This window comes from Garra rufa, chromosome 8 (genome assembly GCF_049309525.1).
Source record: "Garra rufa chromosome 8, GarRuf1.0, whole genome shotgun sequence".
In the NCBI taxonomy this organism is placed as follows: domain Eukaryota; kingdom Metazoa; phylum Chordata; class Actinopteri; order Cypriniformes; family Cyprinidae; genus Garra; species Garra rufa.
The window spans coordinates 8,930,746-8,951,438 of NC_133368.1; the positions used below are offsets into that span (position 1 = coordinate 8,930,746).

The window sequence follows — 20,693 nt, forward strand, 5'->3', positions numbered from 1 at the left end:
TTAAATCGCTCAAATATTTAAATTTTAAAGGCGTTGTTTATTTGCATTTTCCACCGATTTGAAAGTGAAAGTAGGTCAGAGCTCAGCGATCTCCTGTTGAGTGGAGTGGAATTACTCCTTTAGAGGGGGCATTTTTTTTCTCAGCCCATGTAAGTCTATGGGACATTTTTCATTTTCAAAAATTAATAATAAATAAACTGTACATCTGATCAGTCTAAAAAGATATGGCAACAATCTCGTGGTCAGGGCCCAGGGCTCCGCCGAGTTTGGGCCTTGTGGCATTAAAGCCCTAGGAGGAGTAGTGTATAGAAAATTTTAGTCTCAGAAGAAGTATAATAATAAGAAGTTTAAATAGCATAACAGTATGTTGGCTCTCCAAGCCAACTTAATAATATAACCAACAACATAACAATAATAATAATACTAATACTAATACTAATACTAATACTAATAATAATACTAATACTACTACTACTACTACTACTACTACTACTAATAATAATAATAATAGTAATAGAGAAAATTAATACAATTCATTAATGAAAATGTATACACATTTATCACACAAAATAATCAAAAAAAATAATCAAAACAATAAAAGCAAAAAAAAAAATGCATGTATGAACGTTCTATACCAAAAATAAATAAATTTGGTTTATTATTATTATTATTATTATTATTATTATTATTATTATTATTATTATTAGTAGTAGTAGTAGTAGTAGTAGTAGTAGTAGTAGTAGTAGTAGTAGTAGTAAAACAGTACCACATTTTTATTATAATTTTTTTTTGGTATAGAACATTCATTCATTCATTCATATATATATATGTATATATATATATATATATATATGTATATATATATATATATATATGTGTGTGTGTATAATTTTTTTTTCCACTGTTTTGATTAATTTTTATGATTTATGCACCAAATTTATTTATTTTTTTTATTACAGAAAATTGTATTCAGGCATTATGCATTAAAGTGACGGTAAACATTTTTTAATCGCTACAAAAAATTATATTCAGTATATCAATCAGCATATTACAACACCATCTGATTTAATATTATTATTATTTATTATTATTATTATTATTTATGAATTTTCATGTATTTATGTCTTTATTATTATTACTATTATTATTATTATTATTCTATTTACGATTTTTTTAATTCATTTTCATTGTTGCTGTTTTAATAATAATAATAATAATAATAATAATAAATAATAATAATAATAAAGAAAATTAATACAATTCATAAAACTATAAAAAAATCATTAAAATAATCAAAACAGTTAAAAAAAGTTCTATATCTTATGTATTATTATTATTATTAAATCGCTACAAAAATTATATTCAGCATATCATTCAGCATATTAGAATGATTTCTGAAGGATCATGTGACACTGAAGCCTAGTAATGACTGCTGAAAATTCATCTTTGCATCACATGAATAAATTACATTTTAAAGTGCATGAAAATAGTAAAAATATAATATTTTTTTGTAGTATAAATAGGTATTTATGTATGTAAAACAAATATACCGTAGCTGTCTACATTTCTATATCTATATGTTTCTAGATTTAGGAATCCTTCATAAGGCGTGCATCATATGTGGCAGTCTGTGGCATCCAAAAGTAGCGAGAGCATTTGTGTGTTACCCATATTCCCTATCTCTTAATTTCTCATCTCCTACTATCTTGCTTTTTCCTCTCTCGTCCTCTCTCTTTCCCCATCCTGGTTTCCATGGAAACGCCACATATGGTTCCAACAGCTGTTTTCCCATTTTCCCGTGACAGGTTGAATTTCGCCCACTCTTGCGCCCAACATCAAGTCATAGGAAATGCAGGAGATTATCAACGCAGAGGAAAACACATATATGAGTGCCAACAGAGCACATTCCAATAAATCAGAGTCCAAATGTTAGGATACCTCCACAGAGGTCCGGTTTCGTCCCGGAATTGCTGATGTGAATATTAGACTGTCTATATCTGTTCAATTTGAGTCCTGTAAGTGGTCAGTTTTGATAACAGTGTGTTAGGCTTAATGGTTTATTTGACCCAAATGAGGCAAAATTGGTTCCATCAGTAATGCTCCACATTGACTAGAGCAGATTCAGTAACACAGCATGATTCTGACTACTTTGCAAAGACACCTTATGGGCTAAGTGTGTCTGCTGACCCCTGTTTAGTCGCGGCCTAACACACAGGCGGGTGGTCTCTGGTGTTTCCTCTAATGCCTGCAGCCGGACCATCTAACAGATGTGCTCATCAGGCTCGGTAGCTCCATGTTAACATGCACAGGTTGTTTTCTCTCTTTGCAGTCAGCACAAAATCTGTCCTCTAATGACCACACAGAGTTAACCCATTTTCTCCATGGTTAAGTGGTCCATTTAGTAAATTATAGTCTTGTGCTCATGCAAACATTAAGCACTATTATGGCTAAATGTATCATTGCGGCCAATTGCAGAACAGCTTTGTAAACGGATGGCTCATCCAAAAAATATTCTGTGATCACCTTTTGAAACCTGTGTTTTTTCTTCTGTAGAGCACCAAAGGAGTTTTTTAGAGCTGATTTGTGTTGAGTGGTGACCATGGCCATCAAAGCAGGATTTTTGGTGTATGATGATTTAAATTTTGACCTGTTTTAGGGCTGGGAAAATAAATCAATGCATCACCATTTGTGGGTCGATTCTGAGATTTTGCAAATGCATCACAATTCTGTCTGTAATCGATTCTGAGCTTAGTTTTTAACAGCAATTAGTGCTCTAATCTACTTTTTAACCACGAAGAAGAGCGCTTTTGTGTTTGGCTGTAATTGCAATTGCACCTCAGCTCAGAATGCTTTTACAAACAGCCCACTAATTACACCTTTGTAATCTGCTTCAAACTTTATGAATGATTATTTTAGGCTCAAGTGGTGTGTGTAAGGAATTGGTAGCAAGCAGAGTACAGCTGTGTCCAAAGCATACTGTGTCATCTGCTGTTAAAAAACTAAGCTCTGAATCGCTTCAAGAGAGAATTATGATGCATTCTGAGAATCTTGAATGATGCAGAGTCATTTCTTGTTTCACAATGCATCAATTTATTGTCCCAGCCCTAGTCTGTTCCTCATATAAAGCGACTGTATAACTCCAGGAGACTGTGGATATGTTGTATGAACCACTATTATGATGCTTTTATGTGGGTTTCAAGTAATTGTTTAAAGCTAATAGCTCCTGGTGACAATTCACTGAATGGGAAAAAATACAGTACATTTTGGTAAACATCTGATTTTTGTTCCATAGAAAAAGGTCTGATATACTGAATTACTGATAAATCCTTGTCTGAGAATAATATATACAAACCTATAATTTTCCCTGATAGTATTTCAGCAGTCATGTCATGTGTCTATTAGCGGTTTAAAATCTGAAATATTAATGTCAGATTTGCAAAAGTGGGATCATACAAAGTGCGTGTTATTTTTTTTTTTATTTAGCACTGACCTTATTAAGATATTTCACATAAATTTAAAGATCAGGGTAAATGTACTTGTTTTGTCTTAAGTTTCTTCTGTAGCTTCTGAAGGGCAATACTAAAAAAAAAAAAAAAAGATATTTAGGCAAAATACCCTGATCTTTAAATTAAAGTTTTTACCCCCAGCTCTTAATGCATCATGCTTCCTTCTGTTAGGATAAAGTAGTATCTCACAAGTAACTAAAAAAAAAAAAAAAAAAAAAAAAAAAACTAAAACAAAAAAAAAACAAACAGCTGTGGATCATTCAGTTTACAACACAGTATTGAGAATCAAGCGTTTGTTAACTTTTGAATGGAGTCATTTTTATAAATTCAACTATTATTTTCTCTTGTGGACTATATGTGAAATATCTTATTCAGGTCAGTACTAAATAAAAAATGACATGCGTTTTGTATAATCCCTCTTATTTTGCTAAAATAATGAAGGATTTGCAGATTCTGCAAGGTGTGTAAACTTTTGACTTCAACTGTAAATGGGTTTGCAAAAAGGTCTGACATTTTTTTGTGATTCAGTTTAATTTATTCAGACAGTTCACTCATGTACTGAATCATTTTGGTGCATTTTCTCACAACAAAATACAAAATGCACAATATCTTTTGTCATTTGTGAAGAATAAAGCAGTTTTTTATTGCATATACAGCTTGGGAATGACTTTGTACTGCAGGCAATTTATAGACAAATTATATTCATTAATATATCAAAAACATATTAAAATGTGCCCTGGGGCAGAACTTTTAAGGGATAGTTCACACAAAAAAATTTAAATTCCGTCATTAATTATTCACCCTCACGTCATTCCAAAATCCGTAAGACCTTCATTCATCTTAACACAAATTAAGATGTTTTTGATTTGAAAGTTTTCTGATTCTGTACAGACTGCAACACAGCTACCACATTCAAGGCCCAGAAAGGTAGTTTGGATAGCATTAAAATAGTCCATGTGACCTCAGTGGTTTAACTGTACTGTTATGAAGCTACAAGAGTAGTTTTTGTGTGCAAAGAAAACAAAAATGACAATTTTATCCAACAGTTTTTTCTCTTCCCTGTCAGTCTTTGATGTGCATTCATGAAAGTACGAGGAAAAAAGTTACTTTTGTTTTGTTTGCGCACAAAGTATTCTCAGCTTCATAAAATTACGGTTGGACCACTGATGTCACATGGACTATTTTCTTGATGTTTTTACTACTTTTCTGTGCCTTGATTGTGTCAGTTACATTGCTGTCTATGCAGGGTCAGATAGCTCTTGGATTTCATCAAAAATATCTTAATTTGTGTTCTGAAGATGAACAAAGGTCTTAGAGGTTTGGAATGGCATGAAGGTGAGTAATTAATGACACAATTAAAATTTTTTGGGTAAACTGTCCCTTTTCATCCGAAATACAGGTATAATGTTCCCCAAGCTGTGCTGAGATAATGAAGATTGTTGCGTTAATATATTGATTGGGTTTTTCTCAAAGGATGGCCTTTTCCGTCCCCTCAGCAACTCAAACTACACTAAACCTTTGGAAAGTGAAGTCGTTGTCTACTCTAGAGGAACAGAAACATGCTTAAGAATTTGCCCTGGGTATGCGAAAGACTTTTCTTGTGCTCATTAGAGCAAAGAGACTTGGGAAATTAATTAAACTCCCTGACTGCTAATGACTCCAGATTGGACAAGCTGATTAATAATAGGTCTGAGCGTTGGATTCCATGTGAACAGCATTGATTGAAGTTGATTGGACTGATGTTTCTGTATTAGAAGCAAATCGATTCTTTCGAGATAAAACATGATTCCATTAAGTAGCCGTTCAGATGTAATTGTATTCTCTCACTGTTGCTGCACATTTGTGTATTTGTTTTTACGTAACTATCTAATTTTGTTTTCCAGGGGTCCGTTCTTCGTACCTCGCTTACTACATCCAAGATCAAATGACACATCCAAGATCAAATCATCGCGCTAACTATGAGCTCGCTATTCCGGTTCTCCGAACGCACCTGTTGTTGATGATTAGTATAGCTGGATGAAGTTATTTGAGATCACTGGGTGGCTTAAAAGGGGCTACGTATCGATAGTAGAAACATTGATGGGCAACGCTTTGATTGGTCGGCGAACATGACGAAGGAGCGCGCTCAGTATTTTTCTGCAGCAGAGCAAGAACTCTTGATTGAGGGATTTCAGGAGTTTCAGAGTTTATTTAAAACGCAAGGGAAAACTGCAAAGGCTGGAAAAGCAAGGAGAGAGGGCTGGCAAAAAGTAGTGAACACATTAAATGCGTTAATGCTGCCCATGTTACATGTTTTTTCCTTGATATGTTATTTTATTTATTTTTTTATTTTTTTATACACTACTGTTCAAAAGTTTGGGGTCAGTAAGACTTGTAATAGTCTTTAAAGAAGTCTCTTATACTCATCAAGGCTGCATTTATTTTATTAAAAATACAGAAAAAACAGTAATAGTGCAAAATGTTTTTACAATATAAAATAATGTTTTTTTTATTATTATTTTAACATACTTTAAAATAGAATTTATTCCTGTGATGAAAAGCTGAATTTTTATCAGCTGTTACTCCAGTCTTAAGTGTCACATGATCCTTTAGAAATCATTCTAATATGCTGATTTATCATTAGAATGAACAATGTTGGATAATATCAACAGTTGTGCTGCCAAATATTTTTTTGGAACCTCTGATATATATATATATATATATATATATATATATATATATATATATATATACCATAGACTGTAAAAAAAGATATATACTTTCTTGCAAGATACTTTTTTCCCCCACGTGAGTCAGTCCGCGTCAGTCGTGCTCTTTAACCAATCAGATGTGACCTCGCCATTTCAACCAATCATAACCCGCCAGGAGCGCAGCCTAAATCCTGTTTACATGAAATAAACCTGCTCCAGAGCAGGTTTAAGCTTGCGCACCTGTTGCTATGACAGCAAGTCCCGGATGAGCTTCGAAGAACCGAGCGATCCAAGATCACGCAAAATCGTCAACAATCAAATCCAGCTAACTTAGTTAGCGAGGTACGAAGAACGGACCCCAGTGCTGTGTTTTTCCATGAGGATAGCTGATGTTTTGTTGTTTTTTACTGGATTCTTGTTGCGCAAAGCATAATGGAGGTCACATAGATGTTTACAGCATTCAGCGTTATCTGGGTTTAACAAACGAGCCAGCCGTGCATATCGCTGAGTCAGATCGCCATAACAACACCTCATAAATATGAATGAGTGTAGACTGTATTATTAGCATGAACTGCTCTACCTCACCACAGCTGCTCAGACTGGACATGTTCTCATGTGTAAACAGGTATACAGCTTGAATAAACAGCCTGTGGAACCGTGGGCCGACTACTTAACCTCTCATTCCAGCTGTGTTGAGGGGTCATGCACTAGCACATCTGTTTGAGGTGATAACCGCTCCTGTGAGGGTCATAGAATTAAAGCTTGGTTATGGTTTTACAACCTGCTTGATCATATGGTAATTATCACTGTGATTAACCTTCACTCTGTCCTGGCAAGTAGTGAATCAAGCACATATGTGTGTCATGTGCTAAACCCACTCAGGTACATACTAGATTTATTACCTAGTTTAAGGCCTATTGATCTGTTGGAGCTCATCTTTCCAAAGAGCTGGTAAGACTTGGTAGGTATGGGCGATTTGCATTGATTGCATGTTTTGCAGTGATGCACGGCCGCCATTGTGTTGTGAAGATCAACAAAGAAATGGTCATTAGATGCATCAGGCTGATCTGGTGCATTGCATAGCAACTCTTATCACGTAATAGGCCTTGATTGCTTTGCTGTACATCAGACAGTGTCTTTTACAAGCCTTACACCCTGCCTCATTTCCTCTCTGGGATCTTCATTCATTTTTATTTCCCTGGGTTGGCAGCTTTGTATAATCCAAACCAGCGTTCGATTTCCTGATGGGGATTGCTGAGTGATCTCGGAGATTCACCCATCCAGCCTCCAAGCCATCCATCACACTGACGTTTGGGAACACACAAGCCACAGCCGATGTACTTGTCTCACAGCCACAGCTGTCAAGGAAAGAAAAAAATGAAGGGACAAGTCACCCAAAAATAAAAGTGAAGTGACTTTATTTAAGTGTCCTTGTAAGATGTTACATGCACTTTTAACTGCTTAAATTCATTTTTTTCCACATCAATCTACACTCCATACACTATAATGATAAAGCACAAAACATGTCTAAAAAAACATGGCTGAAATGATTCCTGAGACGCTTGAAATTTAGCTCAGGAGCATTCATATCACTTGTAGATGTTACTTCACTTTGAGTTGAGTTCAACTGTGGCAAATTCAATTGAATGAGTATGATTTGAAAAGGCACACCTATCAGAAAACGGCTGAAAATGCATATCAGAGCAAAAGTTAAGCCCTGAGGTCGAAATAATTGCCTGTAGAGCTCGGAAACAAGCTTACACCAAGGCACAGATCTGTGGAAGAGTTCAGAAAAAAAAATGTGTTGCATTGAATGTTCACAGAAGCATGTACCCTCTATTATCCATAATGGAAGATTCTTGGAACAACTAAGACTCTTCCTAGAGTTGGCCTCCTGGCAAAACTGAACAAGTGATGGAGAAGGGCATTGGTTGGAGTGGTGACCAAGAACCTGATGGTCACTCTAGTTAAGCTCCATGATCATTTACAGAAGGACAAACATCACTGCAACACTCTACCAATCTGGTTTTTATGGTGATGTGGCCAAACTCAATCCTCATCTCAGTGGAGACGCAAAATAAAAAAAACCTACTTGGAATTTGCAAAAGCACCTAAAGGGCCCTCAGATTGTGAGAAACAAGATTCTGTGATCTGCTGAACCTCAATTCCAAGCATCATGTATGAAGGAAACCAAGCACTGCTGATCATCTGCAGAGTACCACCCAAAAGTAAAGTGTGGTGGTTTTTTCAGGGGCTGTTTTTCAGGGTCAGGGACAGAGGGACTCGTCAGAGTAGAATAAAAGCTCAATTTACCAAAATATTGAGTCCAGAGCATTCATAACCTCAGACTTGGCACAAGGTTCACCTTCCAACAGGACAATGACCCTAAGCACAAAGCAAGAGTGGCTTATAAACAGCTCTGTGAATGTCCACGAGTGTCTCAGCCAGGGCCTTGGCTTTAACACAATCAAATATTTCTGGAAAAACCTGAAAAAATGTCTGCCAGCCCCCATTCAAGCTGACAGACTTGAGATGAGACTTGATTTGAGGTTATGATGGGCAGATAATTGCCAAATGCAGATGTGCAAAACTGTAAGGGTGCTTCAGTACCGAGTACTGAGTTAAGGGTATGAATACTTATGCAGTGTACTTATTTCAGTGTTTTATTTTTAATAAATTTGCAGTTGTCACAAATATATTTTTTTTCCTTTGTCATTATTGTGTATGGAGTGTAAATTGATGTGGGGGGAAAGTAATTTAAAGCTGTTTAACATAAAGCTGCAACATAACAAAACTTGAAAAAAAAAGGGGGTATGAATACTTCATATTTATGCATATATAAAGTCTTGGTACTTGCTCCGTTGCATCAGCGTAGCAGATCTATTGCGCCAAAACCATTGTCATGTACATTACCTTGCCAAACCCTCGAAGTTGTCGTGACAGAAAATATAGTTGTCATTGTTATTACTGTATCATCTTTATTCTAACTGTTCTTAGCGTGAACCAGCCTTTCCACTGCATGCTTATCCTCTTCCCTTTGTGCATTTATTTAATACTGCTCCTTTCTGGCATACTGATCCGCTGAATGGAGATACGCCTGAGTGGTTGCCAGATAGCCTCAGAAGGCTAACTTGCTGATGCTAACACTTTTGTTGTTGTTTTTCGTCTGCACATCTGTCTTTTCTTCACTCTTTAGTGATTTAGTGATCTCAGCTGAGATCATATGGGCCTTTGCCACGGCTCTTTCATTTTCTCTATGTAAGCAGAGTTGTTCCCCACGGTGCGTCTTTGAGACAATTCCAGACTAGTATGGCGTCACGCTATGGAGCTGAAAAATCCCTTAGGAGTTTCAACATTTGTGTGAGTGCCCATATGCACGTTCTTTCATCCGTCGTTATTTGGAATCAACGTCGAGTCCCTTTCCTTCATTACTGTGCTCATTTACAGTAAATGCCATGCTAGGAGTGCTCTTCATGCTGCATTTTGGTGGGAGGGGAGTCAGTATCTGATAGGTTCTTCAGTAATTAAAGTCAGTGGGGCTTAGCCATGTGTGATGTAGTGCACTTGAGTTCGGGCCGTAGGGAAAGACAGGATGAGACTGTCAATATGCACTAGAGACTGTCACAGAAATTGAGTTAAGGACTGTCAACAGTCTGATGGTTAAGAATAGTGACAAACGCTGTTTGATACTTGTTTATAGAGTAAACACCAGGCTAGTGTTATTTTGATATTAGTCTTCTGAGGAAACCTTGTTTTGGCTGAATTCGAAGACAGCATTGTTGAGAATGAGCTTTGTGAAAAATCTGTCCAAGTTTGGAAACACAGGGGATTTTTTTGTTTGTATGTGTATGTGTTTGTTAGCTTAGCAACTTGCTAACACCAACCTCCTGCACTTCATTTAAGTAGCACAGTTTGTTTCTGTCTGTGTAGAGTGTCATAAATCAGTCACTTGTGAGGTTCTCTTTTCATAAGAATGTGGCCTTATTAGGTTGGCGCCTATGTGGGCAGTAGACAGCTAGGCAGCACACTAGGTTTTGGAACACAGCCAATATGTGACTCCAGTGTCTGTAGGGATTGTAACAATTCATCATATTGCCTCAGTATGTGATTGTGTGCTGAGAGGGTCGCTGAGATTTGATGAAGTGTTCATGTTGCAAATATATTCATCCCTCTTTGCTTTTCTTTCGTTCCAGTGCTGAGGCTGCTGAAGGAGGGAGCTGACCTGAACACAGTGATTTCCTCAGGAGGATCTCTGCTCCATCTGGTAAGAACATAAGGACAAGCTCTGACAAATTCAGTTACATGCACGTTGCCTCTTGAGCCGTCGTACACTGTGGCTGTGATGTCCTCAGCAGAATATCTAACCGCCCCTGTTTCAAATCAATGTCCCAAAACTCACTTCCTTTACCTCAGAGGTACAAAATATGATGTAGACTTAGAAGAGTTAATACAGAATGCACATCCCAGATGTGGCTTGTCAAAATTTACGATCAGAACATTTTATAAGCTGTTCAGCCCTTTTTGGCCAATTTCAGTCTTGGCCAAATAAATTATATATTCCCATGGTTTTCTTTCTTTCTTTCATTCATTCATTCATTCATTCATTCATTCATTCTTTCTTTCTTTCTTTCTTTCTTTCTTTCTTTCTTTCTTTCTTTCTTTCTTTCTTTCTTTCTTTCTTTCTTTCTTTCTTTCTTTCTTTCTTTCATTCATTCATTCATTCATTCATTCATTCATTCATTCATTCATTCATTCTTTCATTCTTTCTTTCTTTCTTTCTTTCTTTCTTTCAGTTTTTTATTTGTTTTTTTCAGTTTTTTTCTTTATTTTTCTTTCTCTTTTCAGTTTTTTTTCTGTCTTTCTTTGTTCATTCTTTATTTTTCTTTCTTTCAGTTCTTTTCTTTTTTCAGTTTTTTTATTTTTCTTTTTTTTTTCTTTTTTCATTTCCTTTTTTGTTTTTTTCTTAGTTTTTTTTTTATTTTTAATTTTTTTTCAGTTTTCTTTCTTTCTTTTTTCAGTTTTTTCTTTCTTTCTTTTTTCAGTTTTTTCTTTCTTTTTTATTTTTCTATCTATCTTTCGTTTTTCATTCTTTGTTTTTTTCTTTTTCTTTCTTTTTTCAGTTTTTTTCTATCTATCTTTCTTTTTTCATTCTTTGTTTTTTCTTCTGTTTTTTCCTTTTTTATTTTTGTTTTTTCTCTTTCTTTCTTTCTGTTTTTTCTTTTTCTTTCTTTTTTCATTTTTTTCTTTCTTTTTTCAGTTTTTTTCTGTCTTTTTTCTATCTTTTTTATTTTTCATTATTTTTTTTTTCCTTTTTTCTTTCTTTTTCATTTTTTTTCCTTTCTTTTTTCTATCTGTCCGTCTTTTTTCATTCTTTTTTCTTTTTTCTTTCTTTTTTCAGTGTTTCTTTCTTTTTTATTTTTTCTATCTATCTTTCCTTTTTATTTGTTTTTTTTCTGTTTTTTTCCTTTTTCTTTTTTTCTTTCTTTCTTTCTTTCTTTCTTTCTTTCTTTCTTTCTTTCTTTCTTTCTTTCTTTTTTTCTTTGTTTTTTTTCTTAGTTTTTTGTTTGTTTGTTTGTTTGTTTGTTTCTTTCTTCAGTTTTTTTCTTTCTTTCTTTTTCAGTTTTTTCTTTCTTTCTTTTTTCAGTTTTTTCTTTCTTTTTTTTTCTTTTCTTTTTTCTTTTTCATTTTTTCATTTTGTTTTTTCCTTTTTTCTATCTGTCTTTCTTTTTTCATTCTTTGTTTTTTTCTGTTTTTTCTTGTTTTTTTCATTTTTTTTTTCTTTCTTTCTTTCTTTCTTTCTTTCTTTCTTTCTTTCTTTCTTTCTTTCTTTCTTTCTTTCTTTCTTTCTTTCTGTTTTTTCTTTATTTTTCTTTATCTATCTATCTATCTATCTATCTATCTATCTATCTATCTATCTATCTATCTATCTATCTATCTATCTATCTATCTATCATCTATCTATCTATCTTTTTTCATTCTTTCTTTCTGTTTTTTGTTTATTTTCTTTTTTCTGTTTTTTTTGTTTCTTTTTCTTTTTTCTGTTTTTTCTTTTCCTTTTTTTCTTTGTTTGTTTCTCTGTTTTTTTTTCTTTCTTTCTTTCTTTCTTTCTTTCTTTCTTTCTTTCTTTCTTTCTTATTTAATATAGATTTTTTTTTTTTGCCGTTAAACAACAAATATCTACAGTGCTTCGACAGTGCTTGCTTATTTATGATGCAGACATGTTCTGTTCAGTACGTGTTTGCCAACTAAATAGTGGCCATGCATTACACTCTCTTTAGTTGGTTCATTGTAACTCAGGGAAACATTTGACACCATTCAGTGACACTGACTTTAATAGACCCGGCTCGGTGTGTGAGCACTACACTCAAGCAAGATGGATGACTCAGTTTTTTGTTAGTTAATTTTGTGACCATAGAGAGGTAAATAAATTTAAAAGGTTCGCCAGGGTATAGTACAGCTTAACGGAAACAAATCCAATTTCCGCAGTAATTGGATACAGTTTAATTAAGTCTTGGCACTCTAGAATTCAGATATACTCAGACAAAAAAAAAAAAAAAAACATTTTTATGGTGCAGTGTTTGAAATCAACCATTCATATCCAATGCAATATATGAAATTATTTTTTTAATTACAATTTTGATTATTACACCTTTAATGAAAATCAACCTGTGCCTCTGTGCAGTTAATGTAATTATCTAATATGAAAAGAGCTAAATCTTTTTAATCCATTTAAATGTCTCATTTAAATGCACAGTAGATTAGCTAAATAATGTCTGAATAAAAGTTAATGCACTCATTCACTAAAGCACTCGGAAAGTTTGTTAAAAATGATTTTAATTTGATTGAGGCAGTTGACATTCAATTAAATAGCTTTCCCAGGATTACAGTGAGTGCGAAAAGTTTTAGGGGACAAAAGTCACACTTAAATATATGGATTTCATAGAATTAGAAACAAAAATTGAGCCATGTGACTTTTCAACTAGTGTCAATTTTTAGTGGATGCAAGAGGTCATTTTTTCTCATATTCCAGTCTTCAGTGATTATTGAAAATTGCGGAAAATGTGGGAAATGGAGATTTCTGTAAGATGAGAACTGAAATCCTTTTGCTCCTTTGTGACTGGGAATGCAACATGTCTGTATTCTCTTTTTCTTTTATCTCTGCAGTGTGCCCGCCATGACAATGTGTTCGCAGCAGAGATTTTGATAGAGAAAGGACTGAATGTCAACCTGCAGGATGAGGATCTCTGGACTGCCTTGCATGTGGCCTGCGCCTGCGATCACGCAGATATGGTGCTTCTACTGCTTCTGGTAAGAAATACATCACACACAAAGGCTTAAAATCAAAAGTTTAGTCCTTTTAGTCCACAGCTTGGGGGGGTCATCAGAATGCTAGACAAATTTAACTTTTCTGGTTCAGCAGATGCACACATTTGCAATTTACATCCTCTCTTCTGGAAAACTGTGGCAAAAATAATAAATGATAGTTCCCCCAAAAATGAAAATTACCCCATGATTTACTTACCCTCAAACCATGCTAGATGTATATGACTTTCTTCTTTCAGATGAATACAGTCTGAGTTATATTGAAAAATGTCCTGGATTTTCCAAACTTTATAATAGCAGTGAATGGGTGTTGTGATTTTGAAGCCCAAAGAGTGCTCCAAATAAATAAAGGCCTTCTGAAGTGAACCGATGTGTTTGTGTAAGAACAATATCGATATGTAAAATTGTATAAACCGTTATCTCTAGTTTCCATTAACTGTCATACTCGTGTTCACAATTCGTTGTCAATTAACTTAAAGTTAGTGAAGGTGGGATAGGTGGAATTGCGCTGATAGAAGTGCTCTCTCTCGCACACGCTCCACTTCTTCAGTTTTCATACAGCTTGCGATTAGTTCTCAGTGCTCAAAAACACACACAGTAGTCCAAATGTCTATCGCTTTAAGTATCTCATGTAAATACAGTCGGTTATGGCTTAAGTGAACGTGAACAGGTGGGTGAAAACTGAATGTGTCAGTATTACATGCATGCCTTCCGTCTTAAAGGGACAGCATTCCTAATTAAATACTTATCTGTGTTATTAAAGGGATAGTTCACCCAAAAATGCTAATTTGATGTTTATCTGCTTAACCTCAAGGCATCCAAGATGTAGGAGTCTGTCAGTCATATAATGGCAGTCAATGGGCACCAAATCTTTGAGAGTAAAAAAAAACATACACAAACAAGACTAAATAAACCCCTGCGGCTTGTGACGATACATTGAGGTGTTAAGACACAAATCGATCAGTCTTTGCAAGAAACTGAACAGTATTTATATCATTATTTACCTCTGATCCACCGCAACGTTCAACTGTATTGAGTGCGTTCACAACAGCCGGCGCGTGACGCGTCAACGTGCTCTGGCAATGAAGTGGGTGAAAAGTCAACACTCCCGGAAGAGTTTGCAAAAGTACACGTAATCTTTCAGTTTTTAATTGGTTGCCAGAATCAGGTTAAGCACGAGTAATGATATAAATACAGTGCAGTTTCTTGCACAGACCAATCATTTTGTGTCTTAAGACCTCAGTGTATTGTCACGAGCTGCAGGGTATATTTTGCTTTTGTCTTTTTTCACTCTCAAAGATTTGGTGCCCATTGACTGCTATTATATGACTGACGGACTGCAACGGTTTGAGTTAAAAATCTTCGTTTGTGTTCTACTGAAGAAACAAAGTCACCTACATCTTGGATGCCCTGGGGGTAAACAGATAAAAATCAAATTTTCAATTTTGGGTGAACTATCCCTTTAATGTTAACCAACAAAATATGTTAAATATATTCATGTTCATGTAAAGTAAACCTGCTGTATCTGAAAAATGAGTTTAATTTCTATCTCTACCCAGAAATGAAAATTGTGGTCATTTTTTCCAGTTTTTCCAAATTCAGTCCTTGATTCAAATTTCTCATAAGCCCAACTGATTTGGTCTGAAGAGAGAAGAATTAATGACTATGTTTGTTTGAAGACTATAAAATTGCTACCAAAATAAAAGTTAGTAAGTGCAGTTTGACTAGAAGTAATGACTAAATTACCAAAATGCAATGACTTTTTCGTCGACTAAAACTATGACTAAGACTCAAATGACTAAAATGTTTCGTCTCAAGATGAAGACTAAGACTAAATCATAAATGCCTGTCAAAATTAACACTGGAGTGTAGGATGCAGGGGTAGCATAAGCTCTGGTAACAATATGCTAGTCTAGTGAGAACCAAGTTTTGTTTACACCATAGGAAAACCAGTCTCCTCTTGGCTTATATCGAAATCCTCCAATCCTCCATTTTTTCTTTTCAAATCCTTGTTTTGTACTTCTAATTTGTGACCCTGGACCACAAAACCAGTCATAAGGTAAAATTTTACAAAACTGAGATGTATACATCATATGAAAGCTCAATAAATAAGCTTTCTATTGATGTATGGTTTGTTAGGATAGGACAATATTTGGCCGAGATACATCTATTTGAAAATCTGGAATCTGAGGGTGCAAAAAAATCAAAATACTGAGAAAATCACCTTTAAAGTTGTCCAAATTAAGTTCTTAACAATGCATATTATTAATCAAAAATTACATTTTAATATATTTACAATATGAATTTTACAAAAAATCTTCATGGAACATGATCTTTACTTAATTTCCTAATGATTTTTGGCATAAAAGAAAAATCTATAATTTTGACCCATACCATGTATTTTTGGCTATTGCTACAAATATACCCCAGCGACTTAAGACTGGTTTTGTGGTCCAGGGTCACATTTGTTACCAGTGTTTTGTTTTGCTCTCTTCTCTGTGCTTCAGCATTCATCACTTCCACTTTTGTCATCGCGTTCACCTGGAATATCCGCTGGAAATCCTTCCTCTTGTGTATGCGCGTACAACAGTTAACGAAAGTTAGAGATTATGGTTTATAAAGTTTCAAATATTTATATTTTACACAAACGCATTGATTCACTTCAGAAGGCCTTTACTAACCCTTCTGGAGCTGTGCGAAGTACATTTTATGATGGATGGACAGACTTTATTAGACTTCGAAATCTCAAGAGCCATTCGCTGACATTATAAAGCTTGAAAGAGCCAGGACATTTTTTTAATATAACTCTGATTGTATTCATCTAAAAAGAGGAAAGTCATACACACCTAGGATGGCTTGAGGGTGAGTAAATCATGGGGTAATTTTCATTTTTGGGTGAACTATCTCTTTAATAATTTATCCTGCAATTTATCTAGCTAAGAGATTTCAGTATTGCAGACTTCAAATCTGCAGTTGTCTAGTGTTTTAATGGGGCTTCCAGGAGAAGTCTTGTTATTTCTTTTCAGCTGTGTCATCCGTGACACCTCTCTTTAATACGATTAAAAGGTTTGTGTGCTGAAGGATGAAGGCAAAAATACGATGGAAGAGATGAAAAGCATCACTGCCTGCTTCCCTGCACTCTCTCACTGGGGTATTGAGAATTTAATGAGCTCCTTGAGTCGACACACCACACCCCTGACCCACCTTAATAGGTTTGTGTGTGTTTCCAAGTGCATTTGAGTAGTAAACAGGTGCAGGGGAGGAAAGATGTGCCCATCTTTTCTGACAGCCTTTGTAATTGGCAAGCACATCACCACTGAGCATTTTGTAGTTTCAGCTTTTATTATGTGCAATTAGAGGTGCAAGGATATTTTTAGAAACTGAAAATTAGTTTCTTTATAGGATAAAAGCCACTCGTATAGATTTAGAATAGCATGAATTGAGTAAATCATGATGGAACTATGATGGATACATCATCACTATTTTTTCCCCTTGACACAGTCACTTCTGACTTCTTGACTGTAATGTGTGGGACATGCTTTGCTTTGCAACTATATGTATTGTAGAAAGTGCTATAGACATAAATGTGAATTGAATTGAACTCGCACGTTTCTCCTGCAGGAGGGAAACCGACTAAGACAGCTTAGAGTAAAGTTCTGTCATATGTCGGACATGCCAGATCAGTTGAGCGTAATCCTCAGCAGTGCTGACAGATCCAGGCAGGATCAGGATTTCCCTGTGTCTTCAGACAGGCGGTGTTCAGTCAGCACGCATTCATGTCAAATCACTGCATTTACCACAAACAAACACAGCACAGCAAATCCTCCAAACTAAACACAGGCGATTTAACTTACCCTGATAGAATGTCTTGAGTGTTCCTGTAATACAAGGAATTGAGCAAATATGCATTATTTCTTAATTTTCACTATTTACGTAAACTTAAAATACCGTTTGCAACCGTTTTTACTTTGGAAATGTGACCTATTAATTCAGGAATCATTAAAATGTAATGTTAGAATTAAATATTTCACATTTTTAATATATATTTAGGATGGAGGCCCGTTTTCACCCGTTTTTTTTCTTTTTTTCTCACAATTCTTTGTGTGTGATACAAACTCACAATTCTGACTTTCAGAATTGAGATACAAGCTCGCAATTCTTAATTTTTTCTCAGAATTGAGATATAAATCCGCAATTCAGATTTTTTTTAATTAAAATCGTGATACAAACTCATAATTCTGACTTTTTCTCAGAATTAAAATATAAGCTTGCAATTCTGGCTTTTTTCCCCTCAGAATTGCATGATGAACTAGGGCTGGGCGATATGGCTGAAAACTATATCACGATATCAGTATTTCATATCGGCCGATATCGATAATTATTGATATTTTTTTATGACCCATTTAAAATTTGGACCAGGAGAAAAATATATTACATTCAAACATTTTTATTTTAAACTTAACCTTCCTCTGATCATAATCCCCTCAGTTATTAAGACAGAAATGTCAACAACCATGGAAAACTCAAATAATTAAAATGTAAACATAAGTCTAAAGACACAATATACACTTAATTATCTCTTAATCCTCAATTCAAACCCCATTCATTGTCGATGAAGTGAATGGTTTAGCTAATGTATGGCCCAGAAGTACAGTTTGATCACAGGTCAGAGGTTGTTGCAAAGTACTTGGCTGATAATATTTATTGCTGCACAGATTGCTGGTTGCCAGTAGCCAACGTTACTTCTTTCTCGGTACTTTAGCCTACTTTGTGTAATAACGAAAACATTTATTTCAGTGAAAAAATAAGTCCAAAACTTTCAACATTTTGAACAATAGGGCCTTACAATCTTAAGCTTTTTTCAGAAATTCTTGTTTTAATTTTTCTGATAATCAAATGAAAACAAAATCACTGATTTATTTTTTAAAATAAAAATAAACGGAGCTTTACTGTTAAAATTAATACATAGAAGAAAAATTATATAGAGTTAAAAAAAGGTTTAATAATAATAGTATTTTTTCATCAATTAGGTGACTCTTTTTTATTTTATATCATATATATTGTTTTATGTAAATTATTTAAATGTGAACATATAAACACCTGCATTATACTGTACAAAGTAATACAAGACTAATGCTGCCTTCATGTGATATGGGAAAGATGATGCTTTCCACTTGTGAAGTGGAAATTACCAGTGTGTCGTGTTCAGGTGCTTTTGTTGTCGTAGTGAAGAGAAACAATGGGGACTCGGAATTTGTCCTCACATGCTATTTGGGTAAAAGTTTTAAAACGGTTATAAACTCCCTAATACATCTGCTACAGGAAGAAAAGGATGCATCAAAACGCAAACGATAAATGATAGGCTGTATATCTTATTGATCATGAATAGTATAGTTTTTTTTAAAGACAATACTAACTAATGGTTCTGTTTTAGCTAGCCTATATAAGTTTTTATATAAGCCTATATAAGTATATATATTTTATATAGCCTATATAAGTTTTTTTTACTTTTAACATCATGGAATGTTTACCATTCAGTATAGTTCCGTTGCTGTCCGCCATGTTGAAAGGTCAAAGTTTATCCCATCTCGGCAACTCGGGTATCATAATAAATTTCGAGCTTTCCAGTGGAAATTACAACGTGAGTGGGTGTTCATGTGCAATTTAGATGTCGGATTTTGGTATTTACCATAATTACGATAGCACATGAAGGCAGCATAATATTGTTCTGTTACATGTTAAACCGTACTTTTATTTTGACAGGTTGCCTTGAAGTTTCAGTGTGTAATACAGTATGAATGATGCTAGTTTCACTAATGAAACGGTAAAATTGACAAAAAGTGACACTCACAGCAGCTTCGGAGATGTATTTATTGGAGTTTGTCTGTTCATGTGAGATGCAAAGGGCAAAAATTAGCGGGAGTGTCACGTGTGCTTCACTATGCGTGTAGTGAAAATGAAACGCGTCTCCTCCATTCATACATATAGAGGCAAACGGGAACATGCAGGATTCATATTGAAACGGTCTTTTTGCATTTCAGTTTTCACAGACACTAGTCCATATCGCGATCTGAATTAATTAACAGACCAACTTTTGATTTATTGGTCCAAAAATCGACGAGTTCCACGGCATTTCGCCCTATAGTAAAGTCCGTTTTTATGAATGGAGTCCGCGATCCGTCTGTGAGGAGACATTGTAAACGCGCGATCATGTAGAGACAGAAATCACATGCCGTCGTGTAAATAAGAAAAAATAACATAAGGCTATTTAGTTTAATACAACAACAAGGGCCCGTTCTGTAGGAAAGATAACCTTAACTTCTATTGTGCCCTGGCGCTATATAGAAAATAAAATTAACTGGACGTTAAAGGGGGGCTGGGCGGGCCGACGAAGAATACAAAATATCGAACGTTTTATCGAACACATTTTTTATTGATATCGATCTCTTGTCTATCGCGATATATATCGTTATCGTTTTATCGCCCAGCCCTACTCAATTGCAAGTTAAAAGTCAGAATTGCGAGATATAGACTTTAGACTTTTCTAACAATTGCAAGTTTGTGTCATGCAATTCTGACTTTTTTCTCAGAATTGAGATGTAATCTCGCAATTCAGATTTTTTTTTCAGAATTGAGATATAAATTTGTAGTTTTTACTTTTTTTTTTTTCTTAAAATTGTGTGATACAAACTTGCAATTCTGACTTTTTCTCAGAATTGCATGATATAAACTCACAATTGCGAGTTTTAAAATCAGAATTCCGAGATATAAACTTGCAATGCTGACTTTTCTCACAATTGCGAGTTTGTCTTGCAATTCTGACTTTTTTTCTTAGAATTGTGTGATACAAACTCACAGTTCTGACTTTTTTTCAAAATTGCATGATATGAACTCCAAATTGTGAGTTATAAAGTCAGAATTGCTAGATAGAGACTGACTTACCTCTGAATTGTGAGATATAAACTCGCAATTGCGAGGGGAAAATAAGACTGATATCTTTACAGAATTGCGAGTTTATATCTCACAATTCTGACACAACTCGTAATTGTGAGATATAAACCAACGATTCTTTTTTTTTTTTTCGCAGAATTTTGAGTTTGTCTCACAATTTTGACTTTATAACTTGCAATTGCGAGTTTATATCTCACTGACTTCATTTCTCAGAATGGCAAGT

General features: G+C 34.7%; 1 protein-coding gene across 1 annotated transcript in view; it reads left to right on the forward strand.

The window, feature by feature from the left end:
* Positions 1–20,693, forward strand: part of myo16 (myosin XVI) — a 341,691-nt gene that overhangs the window by 113,975 nt on the left and 207,023 nt on the right. The window contains exons 3-4 of the mRNA XM_073846062.1: positions 10,390–10,460; positions 13,361–13,504. Coding sequence (XP_073702163.1) covers positions 10,390–10,460; positions 13,361–13,504 — 215 coding nt within the window. The remainder of the gene's footprint in view (positions 1–10,389; positions 10,461–13,360; positions 13,505–20,693) is intronic.